This window comes from Phyllobates terribilis, unplaced genomic scaffold (assembly GCF_046119375.1).
Source record: "Phyllobates terribilis strain yellow unplaced genomic scaffold, ASM4611937v1 Scaffold_5__5_contigs__length_657084704, whole genome shotgun sequence".
NCBI lineage: Eukaryota > Metazoa > Chordata > Amphibia > Anura > Dendrobatidae > Phyllobates > Phyllobates terribilis.
In genome coordinates this window covers 618,828,336-618,847,090 of record NW_027362765.1, presented here as the reverse complement: position 1 = coordinate 618,847,090, position 18,755 = coordinate 618,828,336, and the positions used below count along the sequence as shown (strand labels likewise).

Below are 18,755 nucleotides of genomic sequence, written 5' to 3'. Positions count from 1 at the left end.
TCAAACGTGTTGGGGCCAGATTTCCAGAGGATGGGGAATATTGGGGACAAGTCTTTTAGGCGATTGGGTGAAAAACTAATGAGTGTGGAGGAGAGAAGGTGGTCTTGGGAGGACTGGAGTTTACGTGAGGGAAGATATCGGGATATTAGTTTGGAGATGTACGGAGGAGAAAGGTTATGGATGCCTTTGTAGGTCAGTGTTAGTAGAAGTTTGAACTGGATATGCTGGGGAATTGGGAGCCAGTAAAGGGACTTGCAAAGAGGGGAAGCAGAAGAGTAGCGAGGAGAGAGATAAACTAGTCAGGCAGCAGAGTTAAGGATGGTCTGGAGAGGTACAAGAGTGTTAGCAGGTAGGCCACAGAGGAGGATGTTGCAGTAGTTGAGGCGGGCGATGATGGGGTATGCACAAGCATGTAGTAGATTGAGGGTTTAGGAAAGGACGGATTCTGGAAATATTTTTAAGCTGGAGGCTACAGGAGGTGGCGAGAGCTTGGATGTGCTGTTTGAAGGATAGGGCAGATTCAAGGGTTACTCCGAGGCAGCGGATTTCCGGTACGGGTGGAAGCGTGATGTAGTTTATTACTACAGATAGATCAGGTGGGGAAGATATGTGAGATGGAGGAAAGATAATGAGTTCAGATTTATCCACATTAAGCTTGAAGCGAGAGGAGGAGGATATGGCAAATAGATACTCAGGGATTCTGGACAGCAGAGGTGGATCTGAGTGTCGTCAGCGTGCAGATGGTACTGGAAGCCATGGGAATTTGAGTTGTCTCCAGCCAAGGGTATAGATGGAGAAGAGTAGGGGTCCTAGGACAGAGCCTTGAGGGACTTCAACAGAGTGAGGGCCGGATGAGGAGGTAGCGTGGGAGATTCTAAATGTGTGGTTGGAAAGGTATGATTTGAGGGCAAGGTCTTTGATGCCAAAGGAAGAGAGGATTTGTAGTAGATGGCAGTGGTCAACTGTGTCGAAGGCAGATGACAAATCAAGGAGGAGTATTGATAATTGTCTGTTAGCTTTGGCTATAAGTAAGTTAGTGATTTTGGTCAGGGCCGTTTCAGTGGAATGGTGAGGACAGAAGCCAGATTGTAGGTCGTCGAAGAGAGTTAGATGAGAGGAAAGTTCAGCGTGAACTGCTGTTCAAGGAGTTTGGAGGCGAATGGGAGCAGCAATATGGAGCGATAGCTGGACTTAGCAGTTGGGTCGAGCAATGTTTATTTGAGGATAGACGTGATTGTGGCATGTTTGAAAGCAGAGGGGAAGGTAGCAGATGTTAGTGATAGGTTGAAGAGATGGGTTAGGGATGGAATAAGTGTGGTGGTGAGGTTGGGGAGGAGGTGGAATGTGATGGGGTAAAGTGCACAAGTAGTGAGGTGTGATTTGGAGAGGAGATAAGGAAGTTCACCTTCATTGATGATCGAGAGGGTGGTTATGGTGTAAGGGCATTAGTCTGGTATACAAAGGAGTTTGTGGTGGTCGAACAATAAAGACTTGCCTTGTTTGGTCAATCTTATTTTTGCAGTGTGTGGCAAAGTCCTCAGCAGCGATTAGGGAGGTCGGAGGGGACAGTGCTGGGCGGAGGAGGGGAGTTAAGTGTTGAATAACTGTTTGGGTTTGTAGAATAAGGAAGATACAAGGGATGTAAAGTGGGCCTGTTTAGCAGAGGTGAGGGCTGATTTGAGTGCGAGTGTTGCGTGTTTGAATGCAGTGAAGTCATCTTTCGAATGTGTTTTCCTCCAACACCGCTCCGCAACCCTGGACACTTGCCGAAGCTTTTTAGTGAGGTTATTGTGTTAGGGTTTTCTTTTGATTTGTCGCACTCTGCCATGCACGAGTAGGGCGACCACGACAATAGCTGATGTGAGAGTGGCATTGTAGAAAGCAGTGGCGCTGACTGTGTCGTGGAGTGAAGATATGGATGCTAGTGGTAGAATAGAGTCAGAGTGTGTGAGTGTCTAGATGTGCGAGGTTTCTGCGGGGGGTGTTATGGTTGCTGGACATGGCTGACAGGTGAAGAGGACAGGGATGAGAACGTGAGTAGATGGTGGCCAGATAAGGGGAGAGGGGAGGTTGTGAGGTTAGATAGGGAGCAGAGTCGAGTGAAGATGAGGTCTAGTGTGTGTCCGTCTGTGTGGGTGGCTCAGGAGGACCAAGTCCAAAAGATGAAGTAAGCAACAAGAGTTTGGAGACTGCTGACTGGCGGGTGTCGGTGGGGATGTTGAAGTTACCCATGATGATGGTGGGAATGTCAGCAGAGAAAAAGTGAAGCAGCCAGGTGGAGAATTGTTCAATAAAGGCAGTGGCAGGGCCAGGAGGTCGGTATATGACGGCCTCTTGGAGGTTGGAAAGAGAGTAGATGCGGACAGTGTGGACTTTAAAAGAAGGGAGGTTTAGGGACTGTAGAGGTGATATTGGGTTGAAGGTCCAGTTGGTAGAAAGAAGACCCACTCCTCAACCATGCCTGTTACCAGGGTGAGGAGTATGGGTGAAGTGGAGGCCGCTGTAGCACAGCGCAGCAGGGGAGGCAGTGTCGGAGGGTGTCAGCCCAGGAAGGATAGATTGCGAGAGTTAAAGAGGTCATGAATCACATGGAGCTTATTGTAGACAGAGCAGGCATTCCAGAGTGCTCCAGAGAGGGGGAGCAGGGGGTGGACGTCAGGACGGGTTTAATGTAGGAGAGATTGCGGAAGTTCATATTAGGTAGGCAGCGATATGAGGGGGCATAAGAGGGAGGTAGCAGTTGTGTGGGGGTCCAGGATTGGGAGATATGTCGCTAGCAGTGAGGACAAGCAGAGAGCAAGAAAGCAGGTGAAAGGAAAGAGGCCGGCTTGTTTTATGTTTTAGTAGGCGAGATCTGAGGTTGAGGAGCAGGTCTGCAGATGAGGTCAGGTGGGAGGTAAGAGGGATTGAGAGATTATTTGGATAGAGGATGCTGGGGTTTGGGGATAGCAAAGGAGTGAGGATTAGTGGAACAAAAACTGTAAGGGTATATACAAGCATGGTGGTATAGTAAGTGTGGGGGAAAAAGAAAAGCGAAGTACATTTAGTGAACAGTGTTAGGCTGAGTTCACACGATGCGTATTTCATGCGTTTCCGCGGCGTTTTTGCAGTTGCGTAAACGCCGCGGAAACGCATGAAAAACGCATGGTAGAAGGGAAGCAATGTTCCCCAATGGAAATCCGCATGTGCTGTGCCCATGATGCGGATTTTTCCGCAGCGTCAACGCTGCGGTCAAAAATCCGCAGCATGTCAATTAATTTTGCGGAAACGCGGCGATTTCGCCGCCATTGACTTGCATTAGAACGCGCCAATTCCGCAAGACCGCATTTGTACTTGCGTTATTGGCGCGTTCTAATATGCGGATGGTACCCGAGTGTGGAGGAGAGGAGAGTCTCATCCACACCCAGGTACCATTAAAAAAGCTGTAAAAAAAAGAATAAAATAAAAAATAAATGTATACTTACCATCTGTCGGCCCGCGCAGCGCTCCCGCTTGGTTCCCGGCACTTGCAGTGAGTTGTAGGACCTGCGGTGACGTCAGAGTCATGTGACGGGTCATGTGACGCTGACGTCGGCAGGTCTTTCAATTCAAAGTTGTCGGCAGCCGGGAACTTTGTAAAGCAGGACAGCGCGGGCCATCGGAGGTAAGTATATACACGCTCTCGGGTCACACTATATAAATCCATGCTGTTTGCATGGATTATATAGTGTGACCTAGTTGTCAAGCACTTTCCAGGTGATGCTAAAATCGCCTGGAAAGCGCTTGTCAATCTGCATGCGGAAACGCATGTCAATCTGCATGTGGATCCGCATGTATTCTGCAGGAAAAACGCATGCACAATCTGCATGCGTTTTTTCTGCCAGGGAGATGCAGAAATGATGCAGAAATTTTCTGCTTCATTTCTGCATCGTGTGCACATACCCTAACAAAGAACTTGGCACTCCAGGCTAAATGCTGATGAACAATACTTTTTATTTAGAAAAGCAATCCACTGTAAAAAAAAAAAATTGACACTTCAGTCTAAAATTAGACATTTATCAATACTGAAAGATACAAAAGAAAACAAAATAATCAAAAATTTAACAAATGAGGCATAACAAGTATAAGTATATACCTGGTATGCATGAGATACAAAGAAATGTAAGAACATAATTCCCAATTGGCTTTGGGATGCGGTAGAATAATAATTAAAAAGTACATTACTATTACATACTATCGCCCAGTGGTAGCTCAGTAGACTATTAAATAGGGAGGCAGAGTATTTTAATAGCATGGTAGGGTATAAATCCCATAAATTATAGTGTATCATGTACAGTGGGTACGGAAAGTATTCAGACCCCTTTAAATTTTTCACTTTGTTTCATTGCAGCCATTTGGTAAATTCTAAAAAGTTCATTTTTTTTCTCATTAAAGTACGCTCTGCACAACATCTTGACTGAAAAAAATAGAAATGTAGAAATTTTTGCAAATTTATTGAAGAAAAATTGAAATATCACATGGTGATAAGTATTCAGACCCTTTGCTCATTTAAGTCACATGCTGTCCATTTCCTTGTGATCCTCCTTGAGATGGTTCTACTCCTTAATTGGAGTCCAGCTGTGTTTAATTAACCTGATAGGACTTGATTTGGAAAGGCACACGCCTGTCTATATAAGACCTCACAGCTCACAGTGCATGTCAGACCAAATGAGAATCATGAGCTCAAAGGAACTACCCAAGGAGCTCAAAGACAGAATTGTGGCAAGTCACAGATCTGGCCAAGGTTACAAAAGAATTTCTGCATTACTCAAGGTTCCTTAGAGTACAGTGGTTTCCATAATCCTTAAATGGAAGAAGTTTGGGACCACCAGAAGTCTTCCTAGACCTGGCCGTCCAGCCAAACTGAGCAATCGTGGGAGAAGAGCCATGGTGAGAGAGGTAAAGAATAACCCCAAGATCACTGTGGCTGAGCTCCAGAGATGCAGTAGGAAGATAGGAGAAAGTTCCACAAAGTCAACTATCACTGCAGCCCTCCACCAGTCGGGCCTTTATGGCAGAGTGGCCCGACAGAAGCCTCTCCTCAGTGCAAGACATAGGAAAGCCCTCATAGAGTTTGCTCAAAAACACATGAAAGACTCCCAGGCTATGAGAAATAAGATTCTCTGGTCTGATGAAATGAAGATAGAACTTTTTGGTGATAATTCTAAGCGGTACGTGTGGAGAAAACCAGGCATTGCTCATCACCTGAACAATACAATCCCAACAGTGAAACATGGTGGTGGCAGCATCATGCTTTGGGGGTGTTTTTCAGCTGCAGGGATAGTACGACTGGTTGCAATTAAAGGAAACATGAATGCGGCCAAGTACAGAGAGATCCTGGATGAAAACCTCTTCCATAGTGCTCTGGACCTCAGACTTGGCCGAAGGTGCACCTTCCAACAAGACAATGACCGTAAGAACACAGCTAAAATAACAAAGGAGTGGCTTCAGAACAACTGTGACCATTCTTGACTGGCCCAACCAGAGCCCTGACCTAAACCCAATTGAGCATCTCTGGAGAGACCTGAAAATGGCTGTCCACCAACGTTCACCATCCAAGCTGACGGAACTGGAGAGGATCTGCAAGGAAGAATGGCAGAGGATCCCCAAATCCAGGTGTGAAAACTTGTTGCATCATTCCCAAGAAGACTTATGGCTGTACTAGCTGAAAAGGGTGCTTCTACTCAATACTGAGCAAAGGGTCTGAATACTTATGACCATGAGATATTTCAGTTTTTCTTTAATAAATATGCAAAAATTTCTACATTTCTGTTTTTTTTCAGTCAAGATGGGGTGCAGAGTGTACATTAATGAGAAAAAAAAAATGAACTTTTTAGAATTTACCAAATGGCTGCAATGAAACAGAGTGAAAAATGTAAAGGGGTCTGAATACTTTCCGTACCCACTGTAGATTGTTTTTGTAGCTTGCTATGAGCTATGCCAGTCACGTCATCCAGAAACAGAGCGTATATAGAACAACCAGAATTGCCAGAAACACATGAATCAAAGAATAAGTTGGAATCGCATCTGAATATCATCCTCTGAGAAACAAAACAACGGAAACTCCCTTGATCTGGTCTTTGTACGGCTTTGTTCAATCCCCTACCTAGATAACTCCCCTCTTCCCCTCTCTGATCATAACAGTCTCTCCTTCACGCTCACAAATCCTTGCCCACCCCAGCACACTCCTACCTATCACACATTCAGAAATTTACAAGCCATTAACCCTCTTAGACTCCCTTCACTCATCACTGTCCCCAATCTCCTCTTTTTCCTGTCCTTATCTGGCTGTAAATCACTACAATGACACTCTCAGAAGCACCCTGGACCAAGTAGCGCCCCTCACCCTCAGAACATCTAAACACAAAGTAAAACAGCCCTGGCTGACACCACGAACCCGATTTCTCCAATTATGCTCTAGGAGTGCTGAACGCCTATGGAGGAAAACTCGCACACTAGAAAACTTTATCCACTATGAATTTGTTAAAAACCTATAACTCTTCACGTTGCCAAACAGACATACTTCACCACCCTGATCTCTTCACTATCCAACAACCCAAAAAAACTCTTCGACACCTTTCACTCCCTCCTCAGTCCTAAAGTGCTGGCCCCTATCTCGGACATTTGTGCTGAGGACCTGGCCTCCTACTTCGCAGAGAACATTCATCAGGAAATCAGCTCCCAGCCACCATGTTCCGTGACTCCCATCCCTCCCCACATCTCCTCTGGATCACTCTCCACATTTGACCCAGTCACACAAGAAGTAGTCTCCAGGCTCCTCTCTTCTTCTCATGCCAGTCCATGCACCCTATTCTCTCACACCCACTCCAGTCTCTCTCTTCAGTCATCACTACTCTCCTAACTAAAATCTTCAACCTCTCCCTCTCATCTGGTAACTTCCCCTCCTCCTTCAAACATGTCATCATTACTCCATTATTAAAAGAGCCCTCTCTTGACCCTTCCTGCACAAACTACTACAGACCAGTCTCCAATCTCCCCTTTATCTCTAAACTCTTGGAGCGCCTGGTCTACTCCCACCTTACCCTTTACCTCTCCATTCACTCTCTTCTAGACCCATCACAGACCGGCTTCTGTCCTCTACATTCTACAGAAACTGCACTCCTCAAAGTAACCAATGACCTTTTGACAGCAAAACGTAACGGTGACTACTCTCTGCTCATTCTTCTGGACTTTTCTGCAGCTTTCGACACCGTTGACCACCACCTCCTCTCTATGCTCCACTCAATTGGCTTAAAAAGCACTGCTTTCTCCTGGTTCTCCTCTTATCTATCTGACCGCTCTTTGTGTATCATTCGCTGGCTCCACTTCTCCCCCCCCCTTCCTCTTGCTTTTTGGGTTCCTCAGGGTTCAGTCCTTGGCCCACTTCTCTTCTCTCTCTACACTGCCCCAATTGGAAAGACCATCAGCAAATTTGGCTTTCAGTAACATCTTTATCCTGATGACACACAACTATACACCTCATCCCCCGACTTTACCCCCACTGTACTACAGAATACCAGTGACTGTCTGTCCACAGTTTCCAACATAATGTCCGCTCTTTATCTGAAACTCAACCTTTCTAAAACTGAACAACTTCTGCTCCCACCGTTTACTCACCTCCCTAAATCTGACATATCCCTCTCCGTGTGTGGCACCACAATGACGCCGAGCCAGCAGACGCGCTGTCTGGGCGTTGTGTTTGACACCAATCTTTCCTTCACCTTCCATATACAATTTCTTTCCCGGTCTTGTCGCTTGCACCTGAAGAACATCTTTAGAATCCGCCCCTTTCTCTCCTTGGAAACCACAAAAACCCTCACTTTTGCCCTGATCCACTCCCGCCTTGACTACTGTAATTCTCTATTAATTGGCCTCCCCCTCACTCAACTTTCCCCTCTCCAGTCCATCCTTAATGCTGCAGCCAGGGTCATCTATCTGGCTAATCGTTACTCAGATTCTTCCGCTCTATGCCAGTCATTGCACTGGCTGCCTATACATTATAGGATCCAATTTAAATTGCTTATTCTCACCCGCAAAGCTCTACACAGTGCAGCACCCCCCTACATCTCCTCCCTCATTTCTGTTTATCAGCCTACTCGTTCTCTACGCTCCGCAAGCGACCATCGACTAACATCCGCACTAATCCATACGTCCCACTCCCGGCTCCAAGACTTCTCCCAAGCTGCACCTATTCTTTGGAATGCTCTACCCCAAGAAATTAGGACGAGCCACAACTTACACGGTTTTAGGTGCTTCCTAAAAACACACCTGTTTAGGGTGGCCTATCGCGTTCCCTAATCGAAGTGTTTTTATATTTTTATAGCCCATTCATTATTTCTCCAAACATAAGTCTCCACCGAACCCAAAAGCTCTACAGATTCTGGCTGGTGACGAGCTCATGCAGCCTTTATCTATCGCTCATCCCCTCAAGATGGCTGGACGATTATTGTGAATAGGCCCCTGCACTTTGTGTCACCCCCCACCTCATTGTAGATTGTAAGCTCTTACGAGCAGGGTCATTATTATTTTTGCTTTAATTATTGTATTATGTTTAGCTATGTTACTTATGACTGTTGTGTGTGAACCTCTGAATTGTAAAGCGCTGCAGAATAGGTTGGCGCTATATAAGTAAAGATTATTATTATTTTACTAGATTGCAGGACTGAGAGAAAAGACATAGCACAAGGTCTGTGGCAACAGCGCTGAGGAATGGCATAACTTTCAGTGCGTAGAGCGCAAAGTGTTATCTGCTGCTTTATCTAGAAAGCTGATAATGTGGGCCGCGCCATGTTTAAGGCGTGTGACCTCTAATGACATGTGACGTTGCGCTCCAGCACAACACGTGTCGCCTTAATGGAGCATTAGGTGGAGATCATGTGACCAGAGGTGACATATCACTATGTCTCAAGTGGTCACTTAAGAAGATGCCCCCTGCAGTGAGATCCTCCCACAGGAGAGAATGGAGAATATTTTCCTGGCATGTGTATGTGGATATGGATATGTGGAATGAGTTGTGTAGGGGAAGCAATGAAAAGATAGAATGCCAAGGTAAAATAAAGCCGAGAAAATACCAGAAGGTAAAAGAAAGGGAGTAGAAAAATAAGCGGAAATAATAATAAAATAGAAATAGAAAAAAAAGATTTTTTCCTTTTGTGCAGCACCATTCTGGGACCATTTAATAATGGGTTGTCCATTCATGAAAAAACTCTTTAATTACTTTTCCATTCCATAACCCTATTAGAGATGGAAATAGCTGAATGTGATTTTTCTGCTCTTCAGTTTGACAGATGAAAGCCCAAGTCCAGTTTCTCAAGATGCCAAAATGGAAATACATGATGCTTTTGTTGGTAAACCAATATTGAAAACTAGAAGAGACTCCAGGTTAGTGGTACATTTTTTTTCCATGCTGCTGCCTACTGTGCTTTTGGATTGGTTTGTACACACAGAAGGGCTCCCCGTCCGTAATCAGTTATGTCCTGTGTGGACCAACCTTGTTAATTGTTATAGCATTTTTTTTATCATGTGTAATTGTGATGCCTTTTATAAACCTAGTTGTTTGTATGTTACAGGCTGTTGGACTCTCCCGTCCACCCTGTCCTGGCAGAACCCTCCTTTGGCACAGATTTTGCAAATGTCCGTTACAAAACACCTTGCAGATCTTTCCTGCTGACTTCCAGCCCTGTCCAATCAAGTCTTCTCAAATCTACACCGATAAAAAACCTTTCCAAAGCATCGGAGTTTAGCTTGCTGCAGACACCTCTGGTGGTAAAGGTAAGGGTTCAGCATCATACATTTTTACTTTGTTTAGCAAAGGATTGAGATGCATCGCATAATAGCTTTATGCTCTACTCCATTAATTACTCGGGCTTTGAGTCCTAACATTTGTTCTACGGTCTGTTCATTTGTTGATGCTGCTCATCAAATCTTATTGTAGTAACGTTTTTTTTGTGCGTTTCTCTCTAGAAGGCAAAAGCCTTGATGGCAAGCACAAGGGCTTCTGACTATATTGCACGCACTCGCCAATCTGTTCTGAGGTCCAGTACACACACAACTCCTTTGGCCTCTCCTTCAGTTTCCCCTGGAAGATCAATTGCACCTCCTTTACGGTCCAGACAACTAAAAATCTCTTTTATGGAGCAAATTAGCAAGAAATTTAGTAAAGGGGTAAGTCTCGCATTATGCATAGTGGTCTGATTTGATGTGGGCATGCTTAAAGTAAGTATATTACACTGTTTTTAACATTTATGAATTGAGCACCTTTTTATGTCATGTTAAAAAAAAAAATTGTGTTCGTTAACACCTTAAATAGTTTTCCTCTAGTTCTTTTTTTGTCGCATCATTTTTTTTTAATACTAAGCAATATTTTACTAACAGATTTTGTCAACTGCGCAAGAAGAGCCCAGAATTTCTCCTGTTCTGAAGTCTGGTCGAGACACTATGTGGGCAGAAAGAGTGGCTATGCTTACCGAAAATGATGCCAATACAGACAATGATGAAATGGATGAATCTTCATCTGGAATTCAAGATGGAAGCCCAAGCAAAATGGAGGCTAGCCAAGACGCAAGCAATGTGTCTGCAAGGTCTAACCAGACAACACTAGAGTATCATGATGCTCCAACACCTGAGGACAAGGTGGTTTCAACAACTGTGAATTCTTCAGGTAGTGAACAGCAGCCACATGCTGAGCTGGACCGTGTGCTAGTAACTGGAGATGTCCACCACCCAATTGTGGAAGCCCTGGAGACACCAGAGAAAGGTATGTCACATCCATGATGTCCTGTGTGTGCTCATGTTTGATTGCAGGTAGAGCAGCGCATAAAATACTCACACACCATTGTATAGAGGCGGCAGAGATTGACATGTGGCTTTGGAGGAAATCTTTACCATAATTAGCAATGTAATTATATCTCCTCTGCCACATTTATGCCTATGAGGTTGTTCATATCAAGGTGTGAGACCCGCAGATAACTTGTGCATTATGGTCTGCGCTCAGACCAAGTTTCAAGAACCTCTGCATGAGCATTAAATAAGACTAAGAATTAATTTAGAGTCCCCCTCTTTTTTTTTGTGCACAAAAAAAGCCAGACTACATCAGTTTGTTTCAATTCTCATCCATTTAGAGCACATGGATCCGAGGGTTCGCTTTTATTTTGTATGGATCCATTTAGGGGACGAATTTGATGTACAAATTAGATCAGAAGCAGACATGTTTCTATTCGTATATTTGTCTTCAATTTTTTTTTGCAGGCAATCGGTCCACAAAAAAATTGATGTCAGCATGCTCATCGACTACAATGGGTGTTATGCATACTCACGGTCAGAGCGGCTGCATCACTAGATGAGGCGCGGCCTCGCTGCATACAAGTGTATGAAGCAAGGCTGCGCCCACTGGACAGCTGCGTCACTAGACGAGGCCTCGCTCCATACAAGTGTATGAAGCAAGGCTGCTCCCACTGAACGGCTGCGTCACTAGACGAGGCGCGGCTTCGCTCCATACAAGTGTATGAAGCAAGGCTGCACCCACTGGAAGACTGCGTCACTAGACGAGGAGCTGCTTCGCTCCATACAAGTGTATGAAGCAAGGCTGCGCCCACTGAACGGCTGCGTCACTAGACGAGGCGCGGCCTCGCTCCATACAAGTGTATGAAGCAAGGCTGCGCCCACTGGACGGCTGCGTCACTACACGAGGCGCGGCTTCGCTCCATACAAGTGTGTGAAGCAAGACTGCGCCCACTGGATGGCTGCGTCACTAGATGAGACGCGGCCTCGCTCCATACAAGTGTATGAAGCAAGGCTGCACCCACTGGACAGCTGCGTCACTACACGAGGCGCGGCCTCGCTCCATACAAGTGTATGAAGCAAGGCTGCGCCCACTGGACGGCTGCGTCACTACACGAGGCGCGGCTTCGCTCCATACAAGTGTATGAAGCAAGGCTGCGCCCACTGGATGGCTGCGTCACTAGATGAGACGCGGCCTCGCTCCATACAAGTGTATGAAGCAAGGCTGCGCCCACTGGACGGCTGCGTCACTACACGAGGCGCAGCTTCGCTCCATACAAGTGTATGAAGCAAGGCTGCGCCCACTGGACTGCTGCGTCACGAGATGAGGCGCGGCCTCGCTCCATACAAGTGTATGAAGCAACGCTGCGCCCACTGGACTGCTGCGTCACGAGATGAGGCGCGGCCTCGCTGCATACAAGTGTATGAAGCAAGGCTGCGCCCACTGGACTGCTGCGTCACGAGATGAGGCGCGGCCTCGCTCCATACAAGTGTATGAAGCAAGGCTGCGCCCACTGGACGGCTGCGTCACTACACGAGACGCGGCCTCGCTCCATACAAGTGTATGAAGCAAGGCTGCGCTCACTGGACGGCTGCATCACTACACGAGGCGCAGCTTCGCTCCATACAAGTGTATGAAGCAAGGCTGCGCTCACTGGACGGCTGCGTCACTAGATGTATGGAGCTGAATAAATATGGAGTAAGTATGGAGCTGAAGAATAAAGCTGCCTTATCAATTTTACCACACCCGGAGTAGAATAAAAAAAATTAAAAAAAAAAACAATTCCTGAATTGTTGGTTTTTGTTTATTCTGCCTCCCAAAAGCTGGAATAGAAAGCGATCAAAAAATGTCACGTGCCTGAAAATGGTACCAATAAAAAACGTCAACTCATCCCGCAAAAAGCAAGCAGTCACATGACTGCCGACCAAAATATGGAAAAATTATAGCTCTCAAAATATGGCGATGCAAAAACTAGATTTTACAAAATATGTGTCTTTTAGTGTGTGACAGCTGTCAATCATAAAAACCCGATATGATTCTGGTATCTCTGTAGTCGCACCGACCCGAAAAATAAAGTCGTCTAATCACTTATACCGCACTAGGAACGGCGTGAAAAATAAACGCTGGGGTTGGGGTTGAGGTTAGGGTTGTGCTAATGTTAGGGTTGTTTTTTTTTTTTTTTTCAAAAGAAAAAAAAAAATGACGATATGGCAACTAGTGTTGAACGCAAGTGGTCGCTACTTGAGTTTGCATTCGGTGCTCGGGTATGCATTGAGTATCGCGGGTGCTCGAGTCTCCGGCCCACATACTTCGTGGCCAAAAAAACCTCGTGGGGATTGCCTGCCATGCATGAGCGATCCCAGCATGTTTTTTTGGGGGTGTCTAATAACCGTGAAACATGCGGGCAGGGACTCGAGCATTTCACTTGAGCACCCGTGATACATGGTGCATACCCGAGTACCCGATGCAAACTCAAGCAGCGAGCACTTTTTCTCAAGACTAATGACAGCTTATTCAATATGATGACCTAATGTCATCAAATTCTGTCTCGTACCTCTGGGTTCAAAATGTTCACTATAACCCTTGATAAAATCCTTGAGGAGTGTAGTTTCCCAAATGGTGTCACTTGTGGGGGTTTCCACTATTTAGGCACATCAGGGGCTCTCCAAACGCGACATGGGGTCCGCTCTCGATTCCAGCCGATTTTGCGTTCAAAAAGTCACACAGTGCTCCTTCCCTTCTGAACTCTGCCGTGCGCCCAAACACTGTATTTTCCCCACATATGGGGTATTGGCGTACTCAGGAGAAATTGCACAAAAGTTTTTGGGGTCCTTTTTCTCCTCCTACCCTTGTGAAAATAAAAAAATTGGGGCTAAAACATCCTTTTTGTGGAAAAAGTTTGATTTTTTTATTTTCATGGCTCCATGTTATAAACTTCTGTAAAGGACTTGGGGGTTCAAGGTGCTCACCACACATCTAGATAAGTTCCCTGAGGGGTCTAGTTTCCAAAATGGTGTCACTTGTGGGGGGTTTCCACTGTTTAGGCACATCAGGGGCTCTCCAAGTGCAACATGGCATCCACTAATTATTCAAGCAAATTTTACATTCAAAAAGTCAAATGGCGCTCCTTCCCTTCCGAACCCTGCCGTGCGCCCAAACAGTGGTTTTCCCCCACATATGGGGTATCTGCTTACTCAGGAGAAACTGCACAACAAATTTTGGGGTCCATTTTTTCTTGTTACCCCTGCGAAAATAAAAAAAATTGGGTCTAAAGTAACATTTTTGTGAAAAAAGTTAAATGTTAATTTTTTTTCAACCACATTCCAAAAATTCCTGTGAAGCACCTGAAGGGTTAATAAAGTTCTTGAATGTGGTTTTGAGCACCTTGAGGGGTGCAGTTTTTAGAATGCTGTCACTTTTGGGTATTTTCTGTCATAAAGACCCCTCAAAGTGACTTTAAATATGATGTGGTCCCTAAAAAAATGGTTTTGTCAATTTTGTTGGAAAAATGAGAAATCGCTGGTCAACTTTTAACCCTTATAGCTCCCCAATAAAAAAAAATTTGGTTCCAAAATTGTGCTGATGTAAAGTAGACATGTGGGAAATGTTATTTATTAACTATTTTGTGTGACATATCGCTTTGATTTAAGGGCATAAAAATTCAAATTTTGAAAACTGCTAAATTTTCAAAATTTTTGCCAAATTTCCATTTTTTTCACAAATAAACGCAAGTGATATTGAAGAAATGTTACCACTATCATGAAGTACAATATGTCACGAAAAAACAATCTCAGAATCAGTGGGATCCGTTGAAGCGTTTCAGAGTAATTACCTCATAAAGTGACAGTGGTCAGAATTGTAAAAATTGGCCTGGTGATTAATGTGCAAACCACCTTGGGTTGTAAAGGGGTTAAAGCCCTATTCACACTTTGCAGAGGAATGGTGTTGATTTGAGGACAGTCTTTGAGTAATGAAATGCACAGCATGTCCATTTTGTTGCAGATACTAAGCAGATATGCTGGGTCCTCTGTAAAATCAGCCTGTCAATACAATGTGCAAAGTGTGGCTGTGCATGATAAGACCATGTCATTTCCCCTTACACTTGCCATTTCTTGAATGCATGTGATCATATGCGAGCTGACCCTCAAAGAACACTAAAGCAAACAATTAGGGATATCCTGAATGGCTCGTCTGTCATGGTTGCACTGTAAAGATGGTCGTTTTAGAAGATTGATCAGCAATTTGTATTTATAAAATATGATGCATTCTCTGCTGTTATCTGTGGCCTAGTGTCAGCATAAATTTATGCGATGCAGATCTGCCATCGAAACACTATTCAACTACAGCCAGCACCCAACAACATCCCCTCAAAAAATCCAAAACTTACTTGCATTTTTCTTAAGATATCTGCATTCAATCTTCATCTGTCATAAAAAGGCATCAAAATGGAGTTTAATCTTAATGGGCTTTTCCAGCCATCTAGAACCTGAAGCGTATGGCCTATTTTATCTACAACTATCTATGCAGTGCAAACTCGATTCAGGGTTTATGTTCTACAACAGTCTTCCCCAAACTGAAGTGCTCAAGGCCCACCAACAGGTCACGTTTTCAGGATTTCATTAGTATTGCTCAGGTGATAATTACATTACCTGCGCAGGCAGTAATTCCATCACCTGTGTAAGGGTATTTGCGCACGATGCGGATTTGAAGCTGAAATTTCCTGAGCGTTTTTGTCTCTCCCTGGCAGATAAATCGCATGCGGATTTTACATGCAGATTTTACATGCGTTTTTTCCCCTCACCCATGACAGCACACCTTGAGAGGGATCCGCCCCACCAAGGACAGGAAACTGTCTGAAATAAAGGGGCGGTACCTCTCCCTCGCTTCAGTTGGTCTCCTGTCCTTGATGGGAACCTGTCTGTGGAAGAAAAGAATGCTGTACCTGGGTCTGTTCCGGTGTGGAAGAGCGGGCGCCGGCCTGTGCATCGGGTTCCAGGCTCCAGAAGCGCCGTCCATGGTTCCCTGGGGCTGTGTCTGAGCGTGCGCAGGCGGTGAGCAGGGCTACAGCTCCCCGCAGACCGCTGCACCTTGGATGGCGCTTCTGAAGCCTGGAACCCGGTGCACAGGCCGGCACCCGCTCTTCCACACCGGAACAGATCCAGGTACAGCATTCTTTTCTTCCACAGACAGGTTACCATCAAGGACAGGAAACCAACTGAAGCGAGAGAGGTACCTCCCTTTTATTTCAGACAATTTCCTGTCCTTGGTGGGGCGGAACTCTCTCAAGGTGTGCTGTCATGGGTTCAGGATAAACCAGCTACCGGTAAGTAACCTTGGTGTTTTACATGCGTTTTTTACAGCGTTTTTGTACATCAAAAGCTAGTCACATTCACCCAGTCTTAATTAGCATTTCTATTCATGTAAATTATGCGGCTGCTGTGAGCTGGTATTTTTAGCCTGGGAAGGTGCCTGGTCCCTGGCCATTAAATAACATCTCACTGCTGGTTCATTAGCCGCTACGTCCCTCCGCACTCAGCAGCACTTTGCATGCAGCATATTTTTGTTGCGTCCAAAACGCTGAAAACATGATCTGCTGGTGGGCCTTAAGGACTGGAGTTGGGGAACCCTGTTCTACAAGATTGGAAATGAAAATGGTAAAATGGACAGGGGTATCTGCACTTCTCAGTATTAACAGCTTGTATGTATTTGAATGGCGGCCCTTTTTTTGAAAAAAAAATTAAAATTACATATATTTCTTTTCTTCAGCTGTGATTAGTATTCATAATAGTGAAGAAATTGAGAGTACCCATTCTGAAAATCTTGGTCAAGAAAAGAAAGAGCATGAATCTGAGCTGCAAATTATGGAGGAGAATGTTCTACTTGTTGAGGAAATTCCTTCTATCGCACCCCTATTTTCTCACTTTGCGGAGATTCAGGTAATGATAATGGTTACCACAGTTTGCTTCTAAGCTTACTGTAGAAGTGTGAGAAAAAGTTAGGCTTCGATGCATTGTCTATCTTTTTTTTTGTTGTTTTTTTTTATGTAAAATTTGTTTCTTACAGGGTTTTTTTGTTCATTTTTTATTAAAACCATTTTACCTAGAGCTTTCAGTTTTGTATTTTTTCCAAACAGGAAAAGGAAAACAAAAACATAAGATATTGACATAGTTACAGTTCAGTTAAAAGCAATCATAATATTTTTTTATTTTTATATATATATATATATATATATATATATATATATATATATATATATATATATATATATATATATATATATATATATATATATATATATATAGATGTCAATTAATCAAAAACAACAATAAATCAACAGGAATTGGTATGCACTAGCCCTTTGAGTAGAGAGAATATCCATCTATCTAACAAAGAGCTGATTCTCATTGATTGTTCTGTCATAGGGTCCTAATTTCGATTATTCCTTCCTTTCTCCTTTTTTTCAAGGCCTAAGTGTAAAAGGATGGAGAATAGCAAGGATCTCTTACTCCCGGTTTGCATTCCTACATACTAGTATCTAACCAGGGTCCCCACAGCGACTCGTATATGCATAGCGTTTCTCTTCTGATACACTACTTTTTTCATAAATATAATATTATTAATTTTATTCTTAAATTCTGTTAAGGTTGGAGGGTTTGGATCTAGCCAATGATATGGCAGCAGTTTACGTGCCTGAAAGAGAATCCTTGAGATGCACAGTGTTTGTTGCTTCCCATTCATTATTTATATTGCACATTTTAAAGCCATCTATGCTTAGTTTTGTCTTTTGTTTTTTACAATGTGTGTGTGGTTTTCTTTATACTGATGTTTTAGTCCTCATTTGTGACTTCTCGAAATGCCAGTTTTTGTGTAATGTATTCATGTATCCCTAGCAGAGAACACAATGTATATAGCTTTATTTTGTGCAGTTGAAGACTAACATGCAACATTTCTTTTTAAGATTGTGACTTTTGGCTCTAAAAAGTGACTTTAAAAAACCTGCAAATGATGAATTGGAGCCTTAGAATTTTAAAGGCAATCTGTCACTCAAATGATACTGCCCCAAACCATTGGAAATGTGAATCGAATCTTGGCTGCATGATTACAGCCAGGTATGTCATTCTTTTAAACACAATGGTGTTTGAGAGAACAATTAGTTTGAAGAGCCAGTCAGGGACCATAAGGAGAGACCTGACTAGTACGACGCCATGCCCCAGCCGACTTCTCCTTGCGCTGCTCTCGTCGATTGAACTTTCCCATCTGTGTGCCTTTCAATCAACTAAACCAGTAGGAGGAGAAGCCGGCTCTGAAATGTCAGAGCAGTTACTGGAAGAACATACCTGACTGCAATCATAGAGCCCGATTCACTGGTGACCGCTTCCCTTTAAACACTATAATATTTAAATAAAATCAAACCTTACCGCTGTGGTTTAACCTACAACGACCTTGTATTCATATAATGCTAGCTTTCTGGTGTGCAGTGCTGGTTGTCATAAGTGTATCTACAAGAGTTTCCATTATTATAGTGTTCTTATGTTGTATTGTGTTACTGATATTAGCTGCTATTTTCTGTTACCTAGCACCACACCTTTATTCCTTTACTCTGATTGCAGACCATTATTTTTTCTCTTGCTTGCCTCTGTTCTTCTGCTGTAGCCCCATTTGTTTGCAAATCTAATGACATAATTTTGATTGAATTGGCAACAGGACAGTTTTCACCCGTCAGTATGGGGACTGTCCAACTGGCCTCAGTGGTGTGATCCCGTGAAATCGTTATCGTGAGATTATTTTATCTGTACCTGGAGCTTTTGATTCTCCTTGGTGGCATCCAAATCTTCTATGTCTTCTGCTAAATTGCTTTGGTCTGATGTCCTAAGAGGACACAAAATAGTCTAAATGTCAAAATATTACTCTGCTGGCGCTGCTATGATGATTGTCAGCGTCTTTTTCATGCTTCTTT

The 18,755-nt window shown here is 44.0% G+C and overlaps 1 protein-coding gene across 1 annotated transcript in view; it reads left to right on the top strand.

Annotated features, from left to right (window-relative positions):
• LOC141273766 (protein ELYS-like) overlaps nucleotides 1-18,755 on the top strand; it is a 111,474-nt gene that overhangs the window by 74,215 nt on the left and 18,504 nt on the right. The window contains exons 26-30 of the mRNA XM_073686104.1: nucleotides 9,298-9,399; nucleotides 9,588-9,789; nucleotides 9,982-10,182; nucleotides 10,393-10,774; nucleotides 16,565-16,734. Of these exons, the coding sequence (XP_073542205.1) occupies nucleotides 9,298-9,399; nucleotides 9,588-9,789; nucleotides 9,982-10,182; nucleotides 10,393-10,774; nucleotides 16,565-16,734 (1,057 nt within the window). The remainder of the gene's footprint in view (nucleotides 1-9,297; nucleotides 9,400-9,587; nucleotides 9,790-9,981; nucleotides 10,183-10,392; nucleotides 10,775-16,564; nucleotides 16,735-18,755) is intronic.